Genomic DNA, 18,126 nt, shown 5'->3' on the forward strand with positions numbered 1-18,126 from the left:
TTTCCAAGACTTTCTTTTAACCACATTTGATTTGAAGAAAAAAAGATGATTAAATACACCTCCCGAAAAATAAGTAATAAAATTCATGATAATGAATTACGCAGGAGTATTATGAAAAATATTTCATTAACTTTAAATGTGGCATTGGTATACATTTCCAAAGTGATTTCAGATAAATTTTTGATCAGTTAAGAACCCATAGTAAAAAATATTGATCGCAGAGCAATCATTGCCAGAGCATGTATCGTATTTCAAATGTGTATGCATCACCCTACTTTCAAACATTATAAATCTCCAATTATGATTACTTTTTACCAAAAAGTATTCACCATGCGGCCAATTTTCGTTCGGCAAATAATGAGTTTAATTTTGATAAACCGATATTAAACCGTATCGATGCGGATATTAAAAGTTTCTGAAAAAATGGAATTCACCTTCTATCGGCAGGCAGCTCTCCTCTACTCCTATCAACTTCGTTTTCCTTAGAGCAGCTCTAAGAGTTGGAAGTTGCTCGGATTGTTTGACCTTCTTTGCCCAGTTCTGGAGCATCACCAAATTACCATGACTGGTCTTTTCACCTCCATTCCAATTCGTCGCTAATGCCCGGTCGATATGTTGCTGTTCGACTCCAAGCTCAAGACCAAGACGCATTAAATCATCATCGTTTGATATGGCGTCTGCTACTTTGGTGATGACTTTACTCAATTCGAGAGTAAGATTCGATGTTTGACCACTGAAATATTATTAAAAAATTATGAAATTAATGTATTGTATACTTAAGGTTATAAAACATACCTACTCAAGCTTTAATATATCAATTGGAAATCATGAATTATAAATCACAAAGTGAATAATGTAACGAAACGTCCTGGTCAATTTTCAATTCCTTCCTGCTTTATCTTTCATGTTACCGGTATGTGAATTCATTATTTTACAGAATTAGCAAAAAATATATTAAAGGCACAATTGTTAATTTCCATAATACACCAGTAAGTGAGATAGTAATATTCTTAGATTTATTGACTATATCAATACTTCAGATATACTTAGTCATGTGAGTGGTGTTTTCATGCAATGAAATAGATATATGAAATATTTGGACAAAACCATTCTTTTACGTTTATACTAATGACACTATACTATTCCAAAATGATACACATTAGCGAGGGAATTGGTAAAAAAACAAAAAAAACACGAGGTACCTTTGGAGCGCCCGAGGCGATAGCCGAGGGTGTTTGGACTGTTTCGAAGTTTTACTGAGGGTGGGTAATTTTACTAATGCCCGACCAAAATGATGTGTATCATTTGTTTTATAAGATGATGTTTTATTTGTTATATATAATGATGTTTTATAACATGAATTTACTAATGACCGGGCATTAGCATCTACTAATGACCGATCATTATTAAAATTACGTGTTAGGCAAAATAAAAACGTGGTCACGTGTACGCTCTCAACCAATCATTTGATTACGATCCGCTTCGTCATCGTATAACGCATTATAACGTTCCTATGCGCTTCCAAAGAGCGTTGGAAATTATTACCCTAGCTTTAGCTTCGGCAGCCGTTATCAGCGCACAGTGTATTTCAAGGCATAATCCTACCAGGACCTCACCTGGGTGAAGTGTATCAAATGTAAATTAACGTCTTGCCAACAGACTTTAGCGCTATGGCAGAGATGTTCCAAACCCGTACCTTGTGGTTCACAGTACGGAGAATTAACCACTGGACCACAACACCTCTACGGTGAAGGATTCTACTTTTTCACATGTAATGTCGTTCTCTTAGGATATATAATATGATCACTTTTAAGGGCTTTCATATGTTTCATTAGAACACATTAGTGGTGGGTACCTGATTAAAACATCGCTACAGTAGACCAGCCAAACACAAAGAAGGGCTCTAGAAAAGATTCCATGGTATTTTGGGTAATGCATGCAAGGCATCCATAATTTGTTTGTTGTGTGCTGATTTCAAGTTTGGGTATTGTATGCATTATTGTCGGTTTTTAAGTTGTTGTCTTTATTTTGATCGACAACAATTTCCTTTAACTAATTTATCTTTACACACGTCACTAAACTAAAATATACGTACCATTTTCACACTTGCTGCTTCTCCTCCTTTTTTCTTCCGCTATCGATTTTTATCTCTTCTACTTATTCTATTTCATTTATATTTGTTATCTATCCTGTTTATTCCACGGTTCAGCTTCAGGCCGAGTTGGCTCTTCATTACCATGAGTACTTGCAGGTTTTTGCAATATAGAGATTCGATTAATTTGAAAGGAGGTCGTTGTTTTAGCATTTTACTATTTTGCAATTGTAAATTGTAGGGCCTATTTTTAATTTCATCTGTTTGAGTGTAATGACATGTTTTTTTTATGTTGGAGGTTTGATGTTTGGCATTTCATTTATTTCCCTATGAAATGAATAACCAATAACGTCATATTTTAATTTCCACTAACGCAAATTCTTGTTTTACATTATGTGTCGAACGTCGTTTATTATTACTACCAATAGTAAATTCGCATGAAATTGAAAAGAAAATAATAACCTCAACTACTCTTAAAAAAGATTGATGATTTTACTCAGTTATTTGAATTTTGAGACCATTACTAATTCAACAGTTATACAAGTATCGTAGTATGGAGTTATGCCCGTGTAATGCTAAACTTGTCTTTACCTTGTACTTTGAGTGTCATCCCTCGGGGTTTCAGTTGTCTCTCCAGTTTTCTGCCTCTTTGCCATTGTGGATGGTCTTGAAGCTGAGGAGGAATGTTAACATATAAAATAGAGATACATATTTGAGAAATAATCAAATACACGGGGTACACCATAATGTCGGTGCAAGATTTGCCTGGGGCATAAGTCCTAACAATTCCTGACGAGTTACAATTTTTCAGAGACCTTGGTAACTCCCAATGCGCTAGGCACATAAGGAGCAACTCATTTCTTTTTTAATCCGGGGGGGGGGGGAGGGGGAATAGTTATTTTGTTCCTTCCGGCTGAGCTGGTGGCCGGTGTTGCGAAGGCTGGCATAATCTTAGCCGCATACACAAGGGCAACTAACTCCTATTTTCGAACTTGAAACTTTCAGGTTTTTGCTACGAAGGAGATCTTTCAGGGCACTAAACTGTCCAAAGCCGTGTGTCATCTATGGATATGTCAGGCTGATCATCCATCCTTACAGAAATAACGCTAATATTTTGTAAGAAGCCGGAGGTAATCTATATCGGAAACTAAAGAAGTTGCAACGCGAATTTAAACAGGCCAGTCGACACGCACGAATTTACATTCGTTTTGTACATGTTCAGCGCGGCTAGCGGGCGGATACGACCGTTCTCTCAATCGACGGCACGCTAAATCGGCGTTTTGATCTGCAATGACCCCTCGGCCTGTGAGGTCAAAATTCGCTGTCGCCATCCGTGAACACGTAACACGCTTATTTATATGTGACAAACAGACGAGGTATTTTGAAACACACATTGCTCCAACAAGCAAAATGTATATGGTAGTCAATTTACGTCGCAGATAAAACAACATCTCTATTATAGAGCAAATTGAAGGTATTCCGCAATTTCTTGAAAACTGCGAGTTTGGGGTAAGCCGGTCAGTGATAAGTTGTATTTTTTTGTATATGGCTGGAAAAGGCATATCTTGAAGTATCTAAATAAATACAAAAAAAATTGGGGTTTGTCCTGGCACGATGGAGCTACGGCTACATAAAGAATGCCATTTTCAAAAATTAAGAGGGCGCTATTATATCATGCCTGACATTTGGAGCGTGAAATTCGACTGGGATGTTCGCAATGATGAGATTAAGATACTTTAAATGTTTTGAAACAAAATGGAATCGGCATGAAAAAGTTATGGCAATTTTCGATTTTTAAAGATAGTTTTTTAAAAAGTTTCAGCAACTTTTGACAGAGTCGATTTCGTATTTGAATTTCGAGTATAATTAAAGATGGCGTTTTGAAGGCCCCGTTATGCATCGCAGATGGAAGACCATCTCTTACACTATCTATAGGAATTTGTAAGAAGTTTGTAGGATCTAGGATAGTGGAGAAGCGAAGGAAGGAAGAAAGGAAGCCCTTAAAACGGACTAGAAACGGACAAAATGAAGCCTGGACGGTCACCAATGCGTGATTTCGGAAAACGTAGAGTAAGGTGATCTAGATTGAATGCTGGAGATTACGCTCTAGAAGTTTAGAAGTAATCGGGCTAGAGGAAGGGACCTAGAAATTAGTTATACGAGAGTAAAATCTAATGGCATTATTAGATATCTGAACGCGAAATATGTGCAACATTTATTGGTGTAGACAGGAAGGTGACTGTAGCCCATTCACCGAATATTGACACTTTTATCTCTCATAGGCTAATTAATGTGTGCATGGGTATGAGCCCTCGAAAATTTGAAAATCGCACCCCCCCCCCCTCCCTCTAGGGCTCCAGGGGAGGTCGCCCGTCTCCAAATAAAGGTCAAACTAACGTGTTTTTACCTGTTTTTTTTCCAAGGGGAGGGGAGGGGGTTTAACATCTACCCAATCGAAAACAATATAATAGTTGCTTCTTAATGTTATATTTTTAATCTATGAAGTCATGCTCTCCGTTTTAGTTTAATTAAACTCAGGGGCGTATCCAACCGGGTATTGGCCACTTTTTTGGGGGGCCCTCGAAAAATTTGAAAATCGTGCCGGCCGATAATTCGCTCAGTGGGAGGGGGAGAGGGGGAGGGGGTATTGACCACTTTTTTTTTAGCCCTCGAAAATTAAACTTGGCACGCGCCCCCCTCCCTCTTGGGCACTAGGGGAGGGGGCCCGTCTCTAAAAAAAGTGTCGAATTATCGTGCTTTTACCTGTTTTTTCCAAGGAAAGGGGGGCAGGGGATGGGAGGGGAGGGGAAGGGGTTTACCCCCCCCCCCACACCCTTGGGCTGCCAATTGAAAATGTTATGTGCATAGAAAAACGCCATCATGTGTCCAGACCCACACATTATCCGCATCGTCATTGCGTCAACCCGCCCCCACCCTTGCAAAAAGCTAGATCCGCCCCTGCAGATACTAACCAGGCCACACGTGTTGTCTTATCTAGCTGTTTGTAGGCTTACATCAGAAAATAACCATGGAAAGTGACTTCAAAAAGAGAAAGCAAACATCAGTGAAACACTTTTTCATGTAGGCCTACAGTAGGCCTACTGTGCAATGATAACTCCGGATAAAAATGTGTATTAATCTGTGAATTGATTTAAAAAGACGTTATCATGCACTGCTTTTTATGGTCTCCATTGTGTTTGTAGATGCCAGGAAAACACCACTTACGGAGTTCAAAATAGCCCCCCCCCAAAAAAAAAAAAAAAAAAAAAATAAATAAATAAATAAATAAATAAATAAATAAATAAAAATAAATAAATAAATAAAAATAAAAATAAAAAAATAAGAAATAAAAAATAAATAAGAAATAAATAAACAAACAAATAAAATTGCCTCGCCGCTTCGCGGCTCGTGGACGATGCCCTGCATCGTCATTGGGTCAACCCCCTTAGCAAAAAGATAGATCTGTCCCTACTGCCTGACCATATTCTAAAATGGGTCCAATAAGACCCTTAAACAAAAACAGCATTGTATTTGCATCAAAATTGACAAATGTCCTTCTACCTACACAAAAATCTCAATAAGCTTTCAAGGCAGTTTGGGACAGTTGATGTTTGAAAGACAATTTTGAGTCTACTAGAACACCTTAAGGCTTAATCCTGCTTAAAGGTATTACAAAGTTTTGGGAAATTCTTAAAAATGGGTGGATAGTAATTCTTTATAATCTTGATATATTTGGATGCCCCTGTGGATGTATTAAAAGCACTAGAAATTTTAGCCCCTAAAACACTTCTGCTTTCGAGAAAAATTGAATATAAAGATTTACCGGTGCTCCCGGTAAATTTGAAAAATTTCAAATAGCTCCTACGGCCGTACAATGCTAGCTGCGACCATGAAAATCTCAGAATATGTAGTTGTGGTATATAATTTCCGAACGGGAATAGCTAATCGGTCGATTTTAGTCAAGAAACATTGTTTTACAGCTTAATCAATATCTTGACCTTGAGAGGGAGCTATACAACATAAAGTGTTTATTATTTACAATTTCATAACTTTAGAGTCGATTTCGACCGCGACAACGACCAGTAAATATTGTAGGATCGCATATGCTTCCAATATGTTTATTTGAACCAAATTCACGACCCAATACTAAAACTTTGTATTACCTTTAACATGGACCTCATTAAAAGAGCGCATGGACCTCATAAAAATGTTTTAAAAAACGATATTGGTTCGAGGGCCAGGTGAAGTACGAGGCATAGGCTGAATGGGCGGTCTCTTCAGACTGTCTTGGTAGCTAGAGTAATGTTACTGTAGGGGGTACCCACCACGGTTGTCCATAGGTCCAGGCCTTGAGTCACCTCGAGGGGCATCAACCTGCGGAAGGTTTACAGGCCAGTCTGAAAGACATAGGAAAGGAGAATTGTTCAGCACCGAATGATCATATCTGGTTGCCATTTAAGAGAGCACTATAAACAACCTCTTATCCAAATATTTAGAAATGTCAAATGTTTAAAACTCCCACATGTTTGAATATGTACCTACTCTCCCCTGTCTCACATGTTACATTGTTTAATTATTTTTCTTTCTTACACCTTTTCTACATATATATATATATATATATATATATATATATATATATATATATATATATATATAACTGAATTTAAGTCAGTGACATATCCTTAGGCTGCAAGAAGGGTATTTAGTTGTTAATGAGGACTTACTTGACAAGGCCCCTGCTTTTTTTAAAAGTTTTTCTTTTTTTCTGATTTTTATTTAACCTTATTCAAATATAAATTCATTTTGTCACAGTTGGACGGATAATTATATATGGAACTCTTTTCTAATAGAACATGATGCATATTTTTTAAATGTCCTGCAAATTGTAAATTAGCATTTTTTAGAACTGAAAATGGAAGAAGAAGAAGGAGAAGAAAACAAATCTTCAGGATGTTTTATTTACTACTGTTTTTGGATCCAGTTTGTAAAATATAACTTTAAGAACAATTTCGTAAAGAATTAGCAAAAGGAAAATGTTGCCTTTCTTGAAGCATTATTTGTAGGTAGCTGGTGCTATAGAATCAGGCTCAAACTGTATCTTAAAGCTTGGTTCCAGCAAGAATCTTCCCTAGAATCCTTGTGTTTAGCTGAACCACTTACGATCAGGCGCAGGCTGCTTTGCAGCACGCATGAACTTCTGGAGTCTCAAAGACTCTGACCTTTGACCTAGTGGTCAAATTCAGCATGTTCTGAATGAACGTCATGTAGCAGTACCTCCATGTCCCCTCACTGATATTTACAACCCGCGTCAATATTTACACACTTGTCAGTATTAAATAGCTATGGTTGATATACGAAATCATAACTAACCAATAGTTTACCTCATGAAGCCATGCAGCAGGGGAAGTTGACCCTAATGCAGAGGGGGTTATAAATAATGAGGAAAATGAAAGAAAGATTTGTTTGGAATTTTAATCCATAGAACACAAAATGGCAATCCTGTGATGTTTCTATGGAGGTCCTCTCCCATAATGCTCTATACTGATTTTTTCTTTTTAGTAAATGAAAAAGAAAGGAACTTGTTTCATGAAGAAAAAAAACAGGGATTGTTTAACAGGTATGTCACAATGATTACATTTAGGATGCATGTATGATTAAAATCTCTTTTTTAAATAGAGAAAATGGAAAATAAGTTTTTTTTTGGACATAGCAAATGGGAGAGGACTTTGCAAGATATGTCACAATGCCGCCAGTTTATGTCGGTGCTATTGCACCTTGAAATATTCCCAACTCTTACATTTAAATTGGATTTTGCTCAATCTTTCACTGATCTGTGTCTCTAATATTTCTGCTCCTTATGCCTTGGTCACAAATACCCTTACGGGCTGTTACGAACGCCGTACGAACAAATTTCAGACCATTTCGTAAGATCTTCTTAAGAAGGTCGTACGAAACAAACGTTCGTAGACCGTTCGTAGACCGTTCCTAAGATCACAAATTGGTCGATGGTCTTGTCCAAGATTTTTTTTAACATCGTACGAAACTCTTTCTTCGTAAGGCTGTCGTACGAACGCCGTAATTACATCGTAAGAACCACGCAAGATCTTCGTACATTTCGTAGGGTCGAGGGACAATTCTTGAAGCTTCAAATTATTACGATGACCGTAAGAACGCCTCAAGTTGTTCATAGAGGGCTCTTACGGCGTTCGTAAGAACGCCTTACGAGCGGAGATTCTTATGGTCTTCGTACGAACGAATCCTGGCGCTCGTAAGGCGTTTGTAAGGTGCTCGTAATTTCTACGTACACAATTTATGCAAATTTTGGGTTTTAACGGTTATTACCGCGCGAAGTTCAAATCCTCACTCTGTTCATAGTGTTCGTCGAGGGTGCATCTCCTGTCGAAGAAATATTGGACCAAAGGGGAAATCTGTTAGAGGGAAGAGAGGGAAGGGAAACAAACGTAAGGAAAGAGATGAGGAGGAAGAAAAAAGAGGAGGAGAGCAGCAACAACAATATCAAGCAGAGGCGCCGGATGTGTGTGTGTGGGGGAGGGGGGCACTCGCCCCAACCAAAGGAACATACAAAAAGAACAAAACCTGAATTGAATCACATATAAATTATATTCCATTCAAAGAAAAGGAAAGTTAACAGGAATTAAATTTGGTATACATTCCGCTTGCCCCTACATTTTTCAATGGAGGTTTTTATAATATATGCGTCTCACGCATATCGTGGAAATATTGTAAGAGGATGGGAAAGTGTGTTTTTTTTTTCATTATAGTGGTGAGAACACTTGAGCCCCTGAACGCTGGCGTACTAATTGGCGGGGGAGGGTATTTCTAATTCGATACCAGTGATTTACAAACGTTGCTGAAATGACATGATTTTCCGGTATTTTTTCTCAATTTGTTTGTAAATCATACCTTTTTATGCGTTTGTTGGAAAATTACTAATTCCCAAATTAACAGCTTGGCATACAAATATGCTTATTTAAAATCCTTCATGTCAGGGTCTGCAGAAAAGCTCTGGAATCGAGCCCCGCTCACTTTTTTGAAAAAGAGAAAAAAATGTGTGACCTACCAATGTCACAAATGAGGTATCTGACCGTAATTGAATGCCGAAAAACCCTGAGTTTACGGGGGCTCCACCCCCTGAATGCTCATCTGACCGTAATTGAATACCTAAAACCACTAAGCTTCCGGGTGCTCTGCCCCCTGGACCCCACCAAAGGCCCTAAGGCGGGACCCAGGATGCTCATATGACCGTAATTCAATACCTAAAACCCCTGAGCTTCCGGGGGCTCTGCCCCCTGGACCCCCCGACAATTAGTGACCCGCCAGGGACACAAATAAGGTATCTAAATATGCTTATCTGACCGTAATTGAATGCCTAAAACCATGAGCTTCCGGGGGCTTAGTCCCTTGACCTCCGCTGGTCCAAAGCCCCTGGGCCCCACGCCAATTTACGCTACTTTCGCTTCACTCGCTACACTCTAACCTGATCGTTAATACTCCACTTTGAAAAATGTTCCGTGGGTACTGCATGTAAAATGTAAGAGTGGTGGTGATGCAAATTTTCCTTCTGCCCTAGCCACGGTTGGGGGGGGGGGCACGGGGGGGGGGGGGGCACTTGCCAAAAAATCCCAGGATCGGTTGAACTTTTGACCCCTTTTTTGACCTCGATCGATTAAATGTATGTGCCCCCCCCCGCCCCAAACATCAAACTCTGGCTACGTGCCTGGGAAGGTGAGCCCCCTCGAATGTTTGCCACCCCAATCCCAAACTGCTTCCGGCGCGCCTGATATCAAGAAATGATGGCCATTGGAAGCGACCGGGAGGAGGCGGTGGAAGATGACGACGACGAGGAGGAGGGAGAACCATCAAGACGGCAGATTGATAGCGATGAAGATGAGGTAACGGGGAAACTAAGAAATGAGAATTATGACTTTAATGCTACCACAGAGCAAGAAATTGTTGACTTCTTCGGTTGACATGATTGTTTTTATAATAAAGGAAGTAACAGATATGCTAACAGCAAGTTCAAGAATCACTTGATGGAGGTGCAGTTGCAGTTGCAGCCTTCTTGGCAATACTGTCATCGTGAAATATCAAACTTTCAACAGTCATAGAATTTTCGACAGTATACGGCAGCGCGACCAAATATTTAAAAAAAAATGTAGGATCTTCTTACGAATGACTTGTGAATGCCGTGAGTTACACGTACGACCACCCTGCGAGAACAAAAACTCGTATAAGATTGCCGTAAGTCTGACGTAAGAAAAACTCAAGGCGTTCTTACGAAAAACGTACGAACTTTAGGGCCATTGTTTAACCGAAAATCACTTCGTTTCTCAAGGAGGTCTTAAGTTGTTCTTGCGAATTAAACAGCGTTCGTACGAACTCCGTAAGATAGACGTAAGAAACTATGCCCCATCTACGAATCTCTACGAACTCTGAAATTCGTAGAAACAGGGAGATTCGTACGAATGAATCGTTCGTACGAACATTTGTGACCGTAGCATAACCAACTTACATTGTATATATCAGGATAGACTTTGTCTTTAAAAGAAACGGACTGTATTAAACGGTTCAACTTACCTATTGCATCTAAGGAATCCTCGGCTTGAGCTACAAAATTCAGAATCGGCTGTAATCCAAGGGTTTCAGCAAGCTTCCGCAATTTTTTATAATCACCAATCTATATGATGCAAATTAAAGACATATTAATGGAATAAGAATGAGAAGAATAACGTCATTCTGCATAACTATAATATTGAAGTAAATTGTTTTTTTTTCTCTTCTTTTTCTGGGAAGGGGATGTTTATGTTAAGTTTACTAATATTGCTTAGAGAATAAGTTCATACATATTATGCCTAATTGTCTGTAATTAGCTGAATTAAGTACAAATAAAGTTTATACAAAAGCAAAAGCATTTCAATATTCTCGAATTCTAGCAATGAGGGAAAATATGATAGAGGTGTCGTGGTCATGGCACTGGACTGTGAATCACATGGTCCACGGTCAGATTCACTTGCGGCACAAACGTTCTTTAGCAACACATATTTCTACATTTGCCACTCTCCAACCAGCTATAGGCCTAGTAGTTAGGTACCTAGTAGGAAGATTCATTGAATGCCTTAGCATGGTAGCTCAGCTAAAGCCGGGGGGTAATGATAGGATTGCAGAGCACTCAGGGAGAACAATATGAATACTGATGATGCTGCCCTAGGTAAACAAAACATATTATTATTATTATTATTATTATTATTACTATTATTATTATTATTATTATTATTATTATTATGATTATTGATTATTATTGTTATTATTATCATTATCATTATTATCATTATCATAATTATTAGTCATAGTAGTAGTTGTATAGTAGTGTCCTTAGGGGCTAATTGTCCCGCTGGTAATTGACGGGGGGGGGGGGGGGGAGGATTGTCCAGGGGATAATTGTCCTAGAACTGTAGTAGTAGTAGTAGTAGTAGTAGTAGTAGTAGAGGTGGTAGTAGTCGTAGAAGTAGTAGTAGTAGTAGTAGTAGTAGTAGTAGTAGTAGTAGTAGTAATAGTGGTGGCAGTAGTATGACTTTAATTAAATTGAATTGATTAACCATATATACATACAAAAGCAAAATATACAAATAAAAAATAGAATACATAAAACATACAAAATACATATATATATGTATATGGCTCCATGTAAAAGCCTAAACTGAACAATGTCTGATGAGTGAAACAAATAATACGTTGATCAACGGGTCTACTGAACAAATTTTGACCTCAGACAAACGAAAGCTTTAATAAGCTTTGAATAGTGCAATAGAAAGAAGAAGGTGTAAGTGGGACGTAAAATTAAAAAACAAGTTATATTATACTTACTTTAATCTTGCCTTTATTCTCTAATTTTTGTAAAACATCTTCAGTTGTTTTAAGATACCGTTGAATCTCTCCTGCTCCAAATCCGCCAAAATCCGGGTGTTTTAGTTCCTCTATAGAAGGAGAGATCATACAAAACAAACAGGACAATTAACCTCAAAATGTAGGTCCATAATCTGAATCAGATTGAAAATGTACTCTTCCAAGAAGACCACATTACAAAATATTTACCAACATACACGACTCGTTGAGGAGCTAATGCAGGGCAAACAATCATGGAGTGACTGCCCAAACCCAATGATTACAGTGCATACAAACCCTATACAAGCTTATAGCAGGGAGGTGTTATCAAATCCCTCTGTGAGGACTTCAATTCGTTGTTCCACTGGTTACTTACGTGTAAGCAAACACATGCTTTCTTAGCAACCAACATTTATCCAGATACTAGCCTTGCTTTCTACTTTCTAAGCATCTTACACACAAAAATAAAATAGAACTTAACTATCATTAACTATCCCCTAAACAACAGACACTACCCCTTTACAAATATCTAAAGGACAATAATCTCTGCACAACCGCCCACCCTCTGCCAACTATCCCCTGGAACACTGCCTGTATTACTTAAACAATACCACACCCCCAATTAATAGTGGGGTTAGTTGTGGAGTTGGGAGGCTATCTGTCCTGGGTTAATTTATTAAAAATTGGGGGAGTTTTTCTAGGGTACTATAGTGTGCGTGTTTGTGAAGGATGGGATAGTTGCCCTGGGAGCAGAGAGTAGCTGACTAGGGGATAACACTATGCTGTATTAAAGGGCTGTCAGACCTAACCAATATAAACGATAATGATACCAAGATTTTTAATTGAAGTTACACCCTGCAGTTGCCCTACTTAACCGATTGATTACTGAATTTTCTTATTCCCATAGGCTTAATACAAGAATCATCTGTCCGTGTATAGCCAGAGGTTTTATATTCACGACCATACTCAGATATACACACAACATACCTATTTAAACAAATCTTGCAATCGTTTAATTTTAGGTGAGGTTTGAACAGCCCTGTAGCCTACATTTTTACTTTTAAGAGAAATATCTTACTTTTGATTTCGTTAAGATCCTCTTCTGTTGTGCCACGGCTGATGTTTCTGAATAAAGCTCGATGAATTGTGAGTGCTTTCTCCTTCAAAGACATACCTCCAGTTGTTGTTCAAATGATGTGCCTCCGAAAAAAATGTCAAAACTTTCCTCCAAGTTTAGAGTCTCGGAACTGGACAATAAAAAAAAACGCAAGAGAATTCTCCGTGATGAAATACACTACAACGGCGCTGTTGTGGGACTCCTGTTTAAACTACATGGTGTTACAAGGTTGATGACAAAAAGCACGTCAAAAAAAGTAACTACTGTATAGCAATTTGATCACTAAAAGTTGCTTTACAAACCCGTTGAATGTTATCATGATATAAACTATATCTTATGTATCCACAACATTCCAGACTGGGTGAAAAGACGTATTGAACAAACCTTAAAGGTAATACAAAATTTTAGTATTGGGTCATGAATTTGGTTCAAATGAACACAATGGAAGCAAATGCGATCCTACAATATTAACTGATCATTGTCGCGGTTGAAAAAGAGTCTAAAGTTTTGAAATTATAAGTAATAAACTCTTTATGTTGTATAGCTCCCTCTCAAGGTCAACATATTAATTAAGCAATAAAACAATGTTTCTTGACTAAAATCGACCGATTAGCTATTCCCGTTTGGAAATTATATATCACAACTACATATTCTGAGATTGTCATGGTCGCAGCTAACATTGTACGGCCGTATAGGCGCTATTTGAAATTTATCAAAATTTACCGGGAGCACCGGTAAATATTTATATTCAATTTTTCTCGAAAGCAGAAGTGTTTCAGGGGCTAATTTTTCTAGTGCTTATAATACATCCACAGGGGCATCCAAATATATAAAAATGGTAAAGAATCACTATTTACCCAATTTTCAAAATTTCCCAAAACTTTGTATTACCTTTAATAAGGTTGAATCACCATTGTTATTAATGTTATTACAATATTGTCATTATCATTATTGCTATTATTATATGACTATTATCATTATTATTATTATTACTATCATTATTATTATCATTATTGTTATTGTCATTTTATTATTATTATTACAGTATCATTATTATCATTATTGTTATTATCATATTGATTTTTTTTATTATGATTATTATAATCATCATCATTACTATCATTACTATCATAACTATTATCATTAATATTTATATTGTTGTTATTATTATATGAAATCAAAACATTTGTCTTACTCTGTAGTAAATGGATACACTAACCTGGGTATTCTCTTAACTTGATAATTTGATTTGTTTTATTGTCAAAATAAATAGAAATTCTTTTTCCACATGGTTACAGAGTATTTAACATCAATTATAAATCAATTGAACGAACTTCAAATTACACATTACTCATTAATCACCGAGTAACTCATATTAATAGTTTAAACTAAATCTTTATAGAATCGTCGGTAAATTCTTGCTTTTTGGATGCTACGATTATCAAGGGGGAAAAGGAATTTAAGAGTGAGTGTTTTAAATCGGGAAAACTCCAAAATGAGCTCTCGTAGAAGTTCAATACTAATTCAATGAAATCATAATATATAAAGAAGAATATATTGCTGTCACTATTTCAGCCTGCATGCCTTGATCCTATGTATGTAGGCATATATGGTTTTCTCTGTATTTCAGTTATTGTTATATTTACTTGCAGTTGTTCCCTTCTCTCTCCCTCCCTCTCTTTCCACTCTCTCTCTCTCTCTCTCTCTCTCTTCCTCTCTCTTCAAAGTTCTCTCATTCTTATTTTAACCTTCCCTTTTCTCTCTTCTAGCATGTACTTGTATGAGGATTATTGTTGTCTCGCCGAAATTTGACTTCTCTTAATTTTCATAAGTGTATTACAGGTAATTAGGAATAATATGTTTATTTACTTATGTTCATTCCAGTCCCTGCTCTCTCTCTCTCTCTCTCTCTCTCTCTCCCTCTCTCTTCCTTTCTCTCTTTGTACCTCCCCTTTTCTCCCATCCTCTCTTTCTCTCTCTCTCTCTCTCCATTCGCTCTTTCACTCTCACTTTCATGAGCCATATACCTTCCCTCAGTGGCGTACGCAGGATTTTTTCAAGGGGGGGGGGGTTTAACATTTTGAAATCGGGCCAAAAATTTCGCAACGAATCAGCCCGCCGCTAAATAAGCGGGGGGGGGGGGGGGGGGGGGGGGGGCAAGAGGACACTTTTTTTTTTGGGGGGGGGGTCTCGAAATTTGAACATTTGACATTTTGCTCCTTAAGGGGAGGGGGTAAGGTCACTTTTTTTAGGTCATCCATTGGCATAATCTTTTTTTTTTTAAATACACAAAAGGAGGGGGGTTGCTCAAAAATACACATAATAAACACATACAATATACTTAAGGGGGTTTCCCCCTGCGTACGCGCCTGCCCTCCCCTGCTCTTGTATATCTCCATCTTGTACATCATTTCACTTAATGTACATAAAAGAAGGCAATATAATTCTGCTGTATTGTCATTATGTTACTGATTTATTTACTATGTTTTTGTAATACTATTGTTCATGTATATATATATATACATCACTGTACCTTTGTAAATTGACCCTTTCAGCCTTGTGATGCTGGTCGATCATTTTATACCAAACAATAAAAAAAAATTTAAAAAAATCCTATTTTTTTAAAATCAAGCTTGTGATTGATATTAAGGATTTTTGTGTATCATTAATCAAGGATGATAAAATGTGCACAAAGACTTTTACTAAACCATGTTTGTGACCATGAATATCATCATTTTTTATTCCCGCCTTTTATCTCCTGCTATATTTGTGTATCTACACTCTCAGTTACAGTAATTTGATAACTTTAATTATTTTTCGACCACAGTCCATCCTAAAAAATCGAGTCCAAGTACTTCCTCTTTCTTTAGAAACCAATTTTTGTAAGAAAAAGAAAGAAAATGAGATTCCCATCCAACATAAATATGATATTGCTTAGTACATGTATGCAATTTATATTTGTTGATGTACATGCACTTTTACAACTTCCTCTTTTACTTCTTTTCTTCATGTTTTTCCTCTCCGTTTTCTGACTTCATGTTATATTATGTTTTCTTAGTTTGCTGCCCAAGCAATCTTATCATATATTTCAATCTTGACAAATCAATCGTAACTGCATTTTATGTTTGAAATATGCAGTGATTTTTTATTGTACATATGACCAATTCAGCCATTGGGCTGCGACACATGTTTTTGATAAACCTTGAATTGAAATGATTTAGATTGTTTTGTTTTCTCTGTTTTCATACACACTCTCTTGCTATCACTTACTGCCCGTCCTCTGTGTTCCGCTCGATTTCCCCCTCTTTTTTCTTCTTTCTTGTTCTCATCTATTACCCTTCTACCTCTTTCTCTTGCCTTCTCCCTTCTCTCTATTATCTTTCCACATTTCTCACAAACTTCTCTTTATATTCTCTTTATCATCGTTTTCTCTTTTCCCTTTCCTGTCCGCTTGTATCTTTCTGTTTCTCTCTGTTTTGACCTTTTTTTCCCTCCACTCCTTATGCCCCTCTCTCTCCCTGATGTTTTTCTTTTCAACCTTTCTTTCTATTAAGTCCCGCAGCAAAGACTGACTAAAGACTGAAACACACTTTTAAGCAGGACTCCCACTTAGCCAAGTTGGAGCCACGAGTTGTGGCGAGCTGGCTCGATCTTATGGCAAGCAGTTTTATCATTAAAACATATTTCTTGATATCACGATATCGAATTCTTGATATCACGAAATCGAATTTTTGATATCTCGAAATCGAATTCTTGATATCAAGAATAAAAATTGCTTTACAACGTCAAATTATTTTTTTTATATCAAGAATTGATTTCTTGATATCAAGAAATATGTGTTACAGATAAAGCGGCTTGCCATAAGATCGTGCCAGCTCGCCACAACTCGAGGCTCCAACTCGGCTAAGTGGGAGCCCTGCTTAAGGCTCTTGCAGGCCCAAGAGTGCAGCGTTTAGACTAATCAAAATGCAACAATCTTCTCGCTCGGTCGCTACGCTCCCTCGCATAATATCCTTGAAAGTTTACAAGTAAATTTAATATTAAAACAATCTGTAACCCGTTGTTATAGCCATGCCACCAACGTTATACATATTTCCCCTCGCTATTTGTTGTCTCCCCCCCCCCCTGTCATGAAAACAAATTGCCGCCTCTGCTACCAGCATATTATAGAGACTCTCGATTGCAATTAATACCCCATCAAAAAGATCATTTGAAGTGGATCACAGTTTAGTTTCATCTTAAGTAAGACGTTTGGCGCTCGTACATAGATATATACAAAATTATACAAGTTGTTTCCTGGTTATTTATTGCATATATCACTATAACAACATGATCTGACATATATAATATATTTATCAATAACTAACTAGGAAAATATCAATCACAAAATAGATGTGCATTGTCACATTTGCTTGACAGATCATGATCACGATGATTGTATTTTATGTGGAAACATGCAAATTAATCACGATAAGTTGAATTGAACTGGTTTTTCAACTGGTAAATCAACTGGTAATCATGTACTGCCTCTCAACTGGTAATATCAACTGGTCTCAGTTATCAACTGTGTTTTCAACTGGTGCCAGTTGGCGGTGGTTCAATTCCATATTAAAAACCAGTTGAATATACTGGTTTCAACTGGTACCAGTTGAACAAAGCTATAAACGGTATTTAGTGCTGCATGGCAGTCACTATCTTGACACTTGTGAGATTTGTTAAACTAAACAAGTTTTCAGATAAAATGCCTATTGCATTAGGACTATAATTGTCATGATATTTGGGGTAAATTTGGCGGTAAATCATGATATTTAGGTGAGCTTGGACACGAAACCTTGTGTTAAATCTACCCCATTTACAGTCTGTGCATATTAGGAACGTAAATCTTATCCAGTCATAATCCATAGAAATATTACATAAAAATACATAAATTATACTTTAAAAAGTATTATAAACCTTACATATCATGTAATCTATGCTTACAAATTGTTCAAATTACTTCAGACAAACTTGCGTG

The 18,126-nt window shown here is 37.2% G+C and overlaps 1 protein-coding gene across 3 annotated transcripts in view; it reads right to left on the reverse strand.

Moving 5' to 3' along the window:
• The window catches only part of LOC100891245, a 45,925-nt gene that overhangs the window by 13,294 nt on the left and 14,505 nt on the right, over window positions 1–18,126 (reverse strand). For 2 of the 3 annotated variants that reach the window (XM_030997746.1, XM_030997745.1), the window contains exons 2-7: window positions 13,074–13,242; window positions 11,978–12,087; window positions 10,691–10,790; window positions 6,418–6,489; window positions 2,684–2,765; window positions 435–733 (exon numbers count right to left, since the gene is read on the reverse strand). In XM_030997746.1, coding sequence (XP_030853606.1) covers window positions 435–733; window positions 2,684–2,765; window positions 6,418–6,489; window positions 10,691–10,790; window positions 11,978–12,087; window positions 13,074–13,167 — 757 coding nt within the window. In that variant the 5' untranslated portion in view covers window positions 13,168–13,242. Of the gene's footprint in view, window positions 1–434; window positions 734–2,683; window positions 2,766–6,417; window positions 6,490–10,690; window positions 10,791–11,977; window positions 12,088–12,205; window positions 12,309–13,073; window positions 13,243–18,126 lie in introns of those variants that run through there. The other variant, XM_030997747.1, reaches the window with a different exon arrangement.

This window comes from Strongylocentrotus purpuratus, unplaced genomic scaffold (genome assembly GCF_000002235.5).
Source record: "Strongylocentrotus purpuratus isolate Spur 01 unplaced genomic scaffold, Spur_5.0 spur5_scaffold_4, whole genome shotgun sequence".
Lineage (NCBI taxonomy): Eukaryota > Metazoa > Echinodermata > Echinoidea > Camarodonta > Strongylocentrotidae > Strongylocentrotus > Strongylocentrotus purpuratus.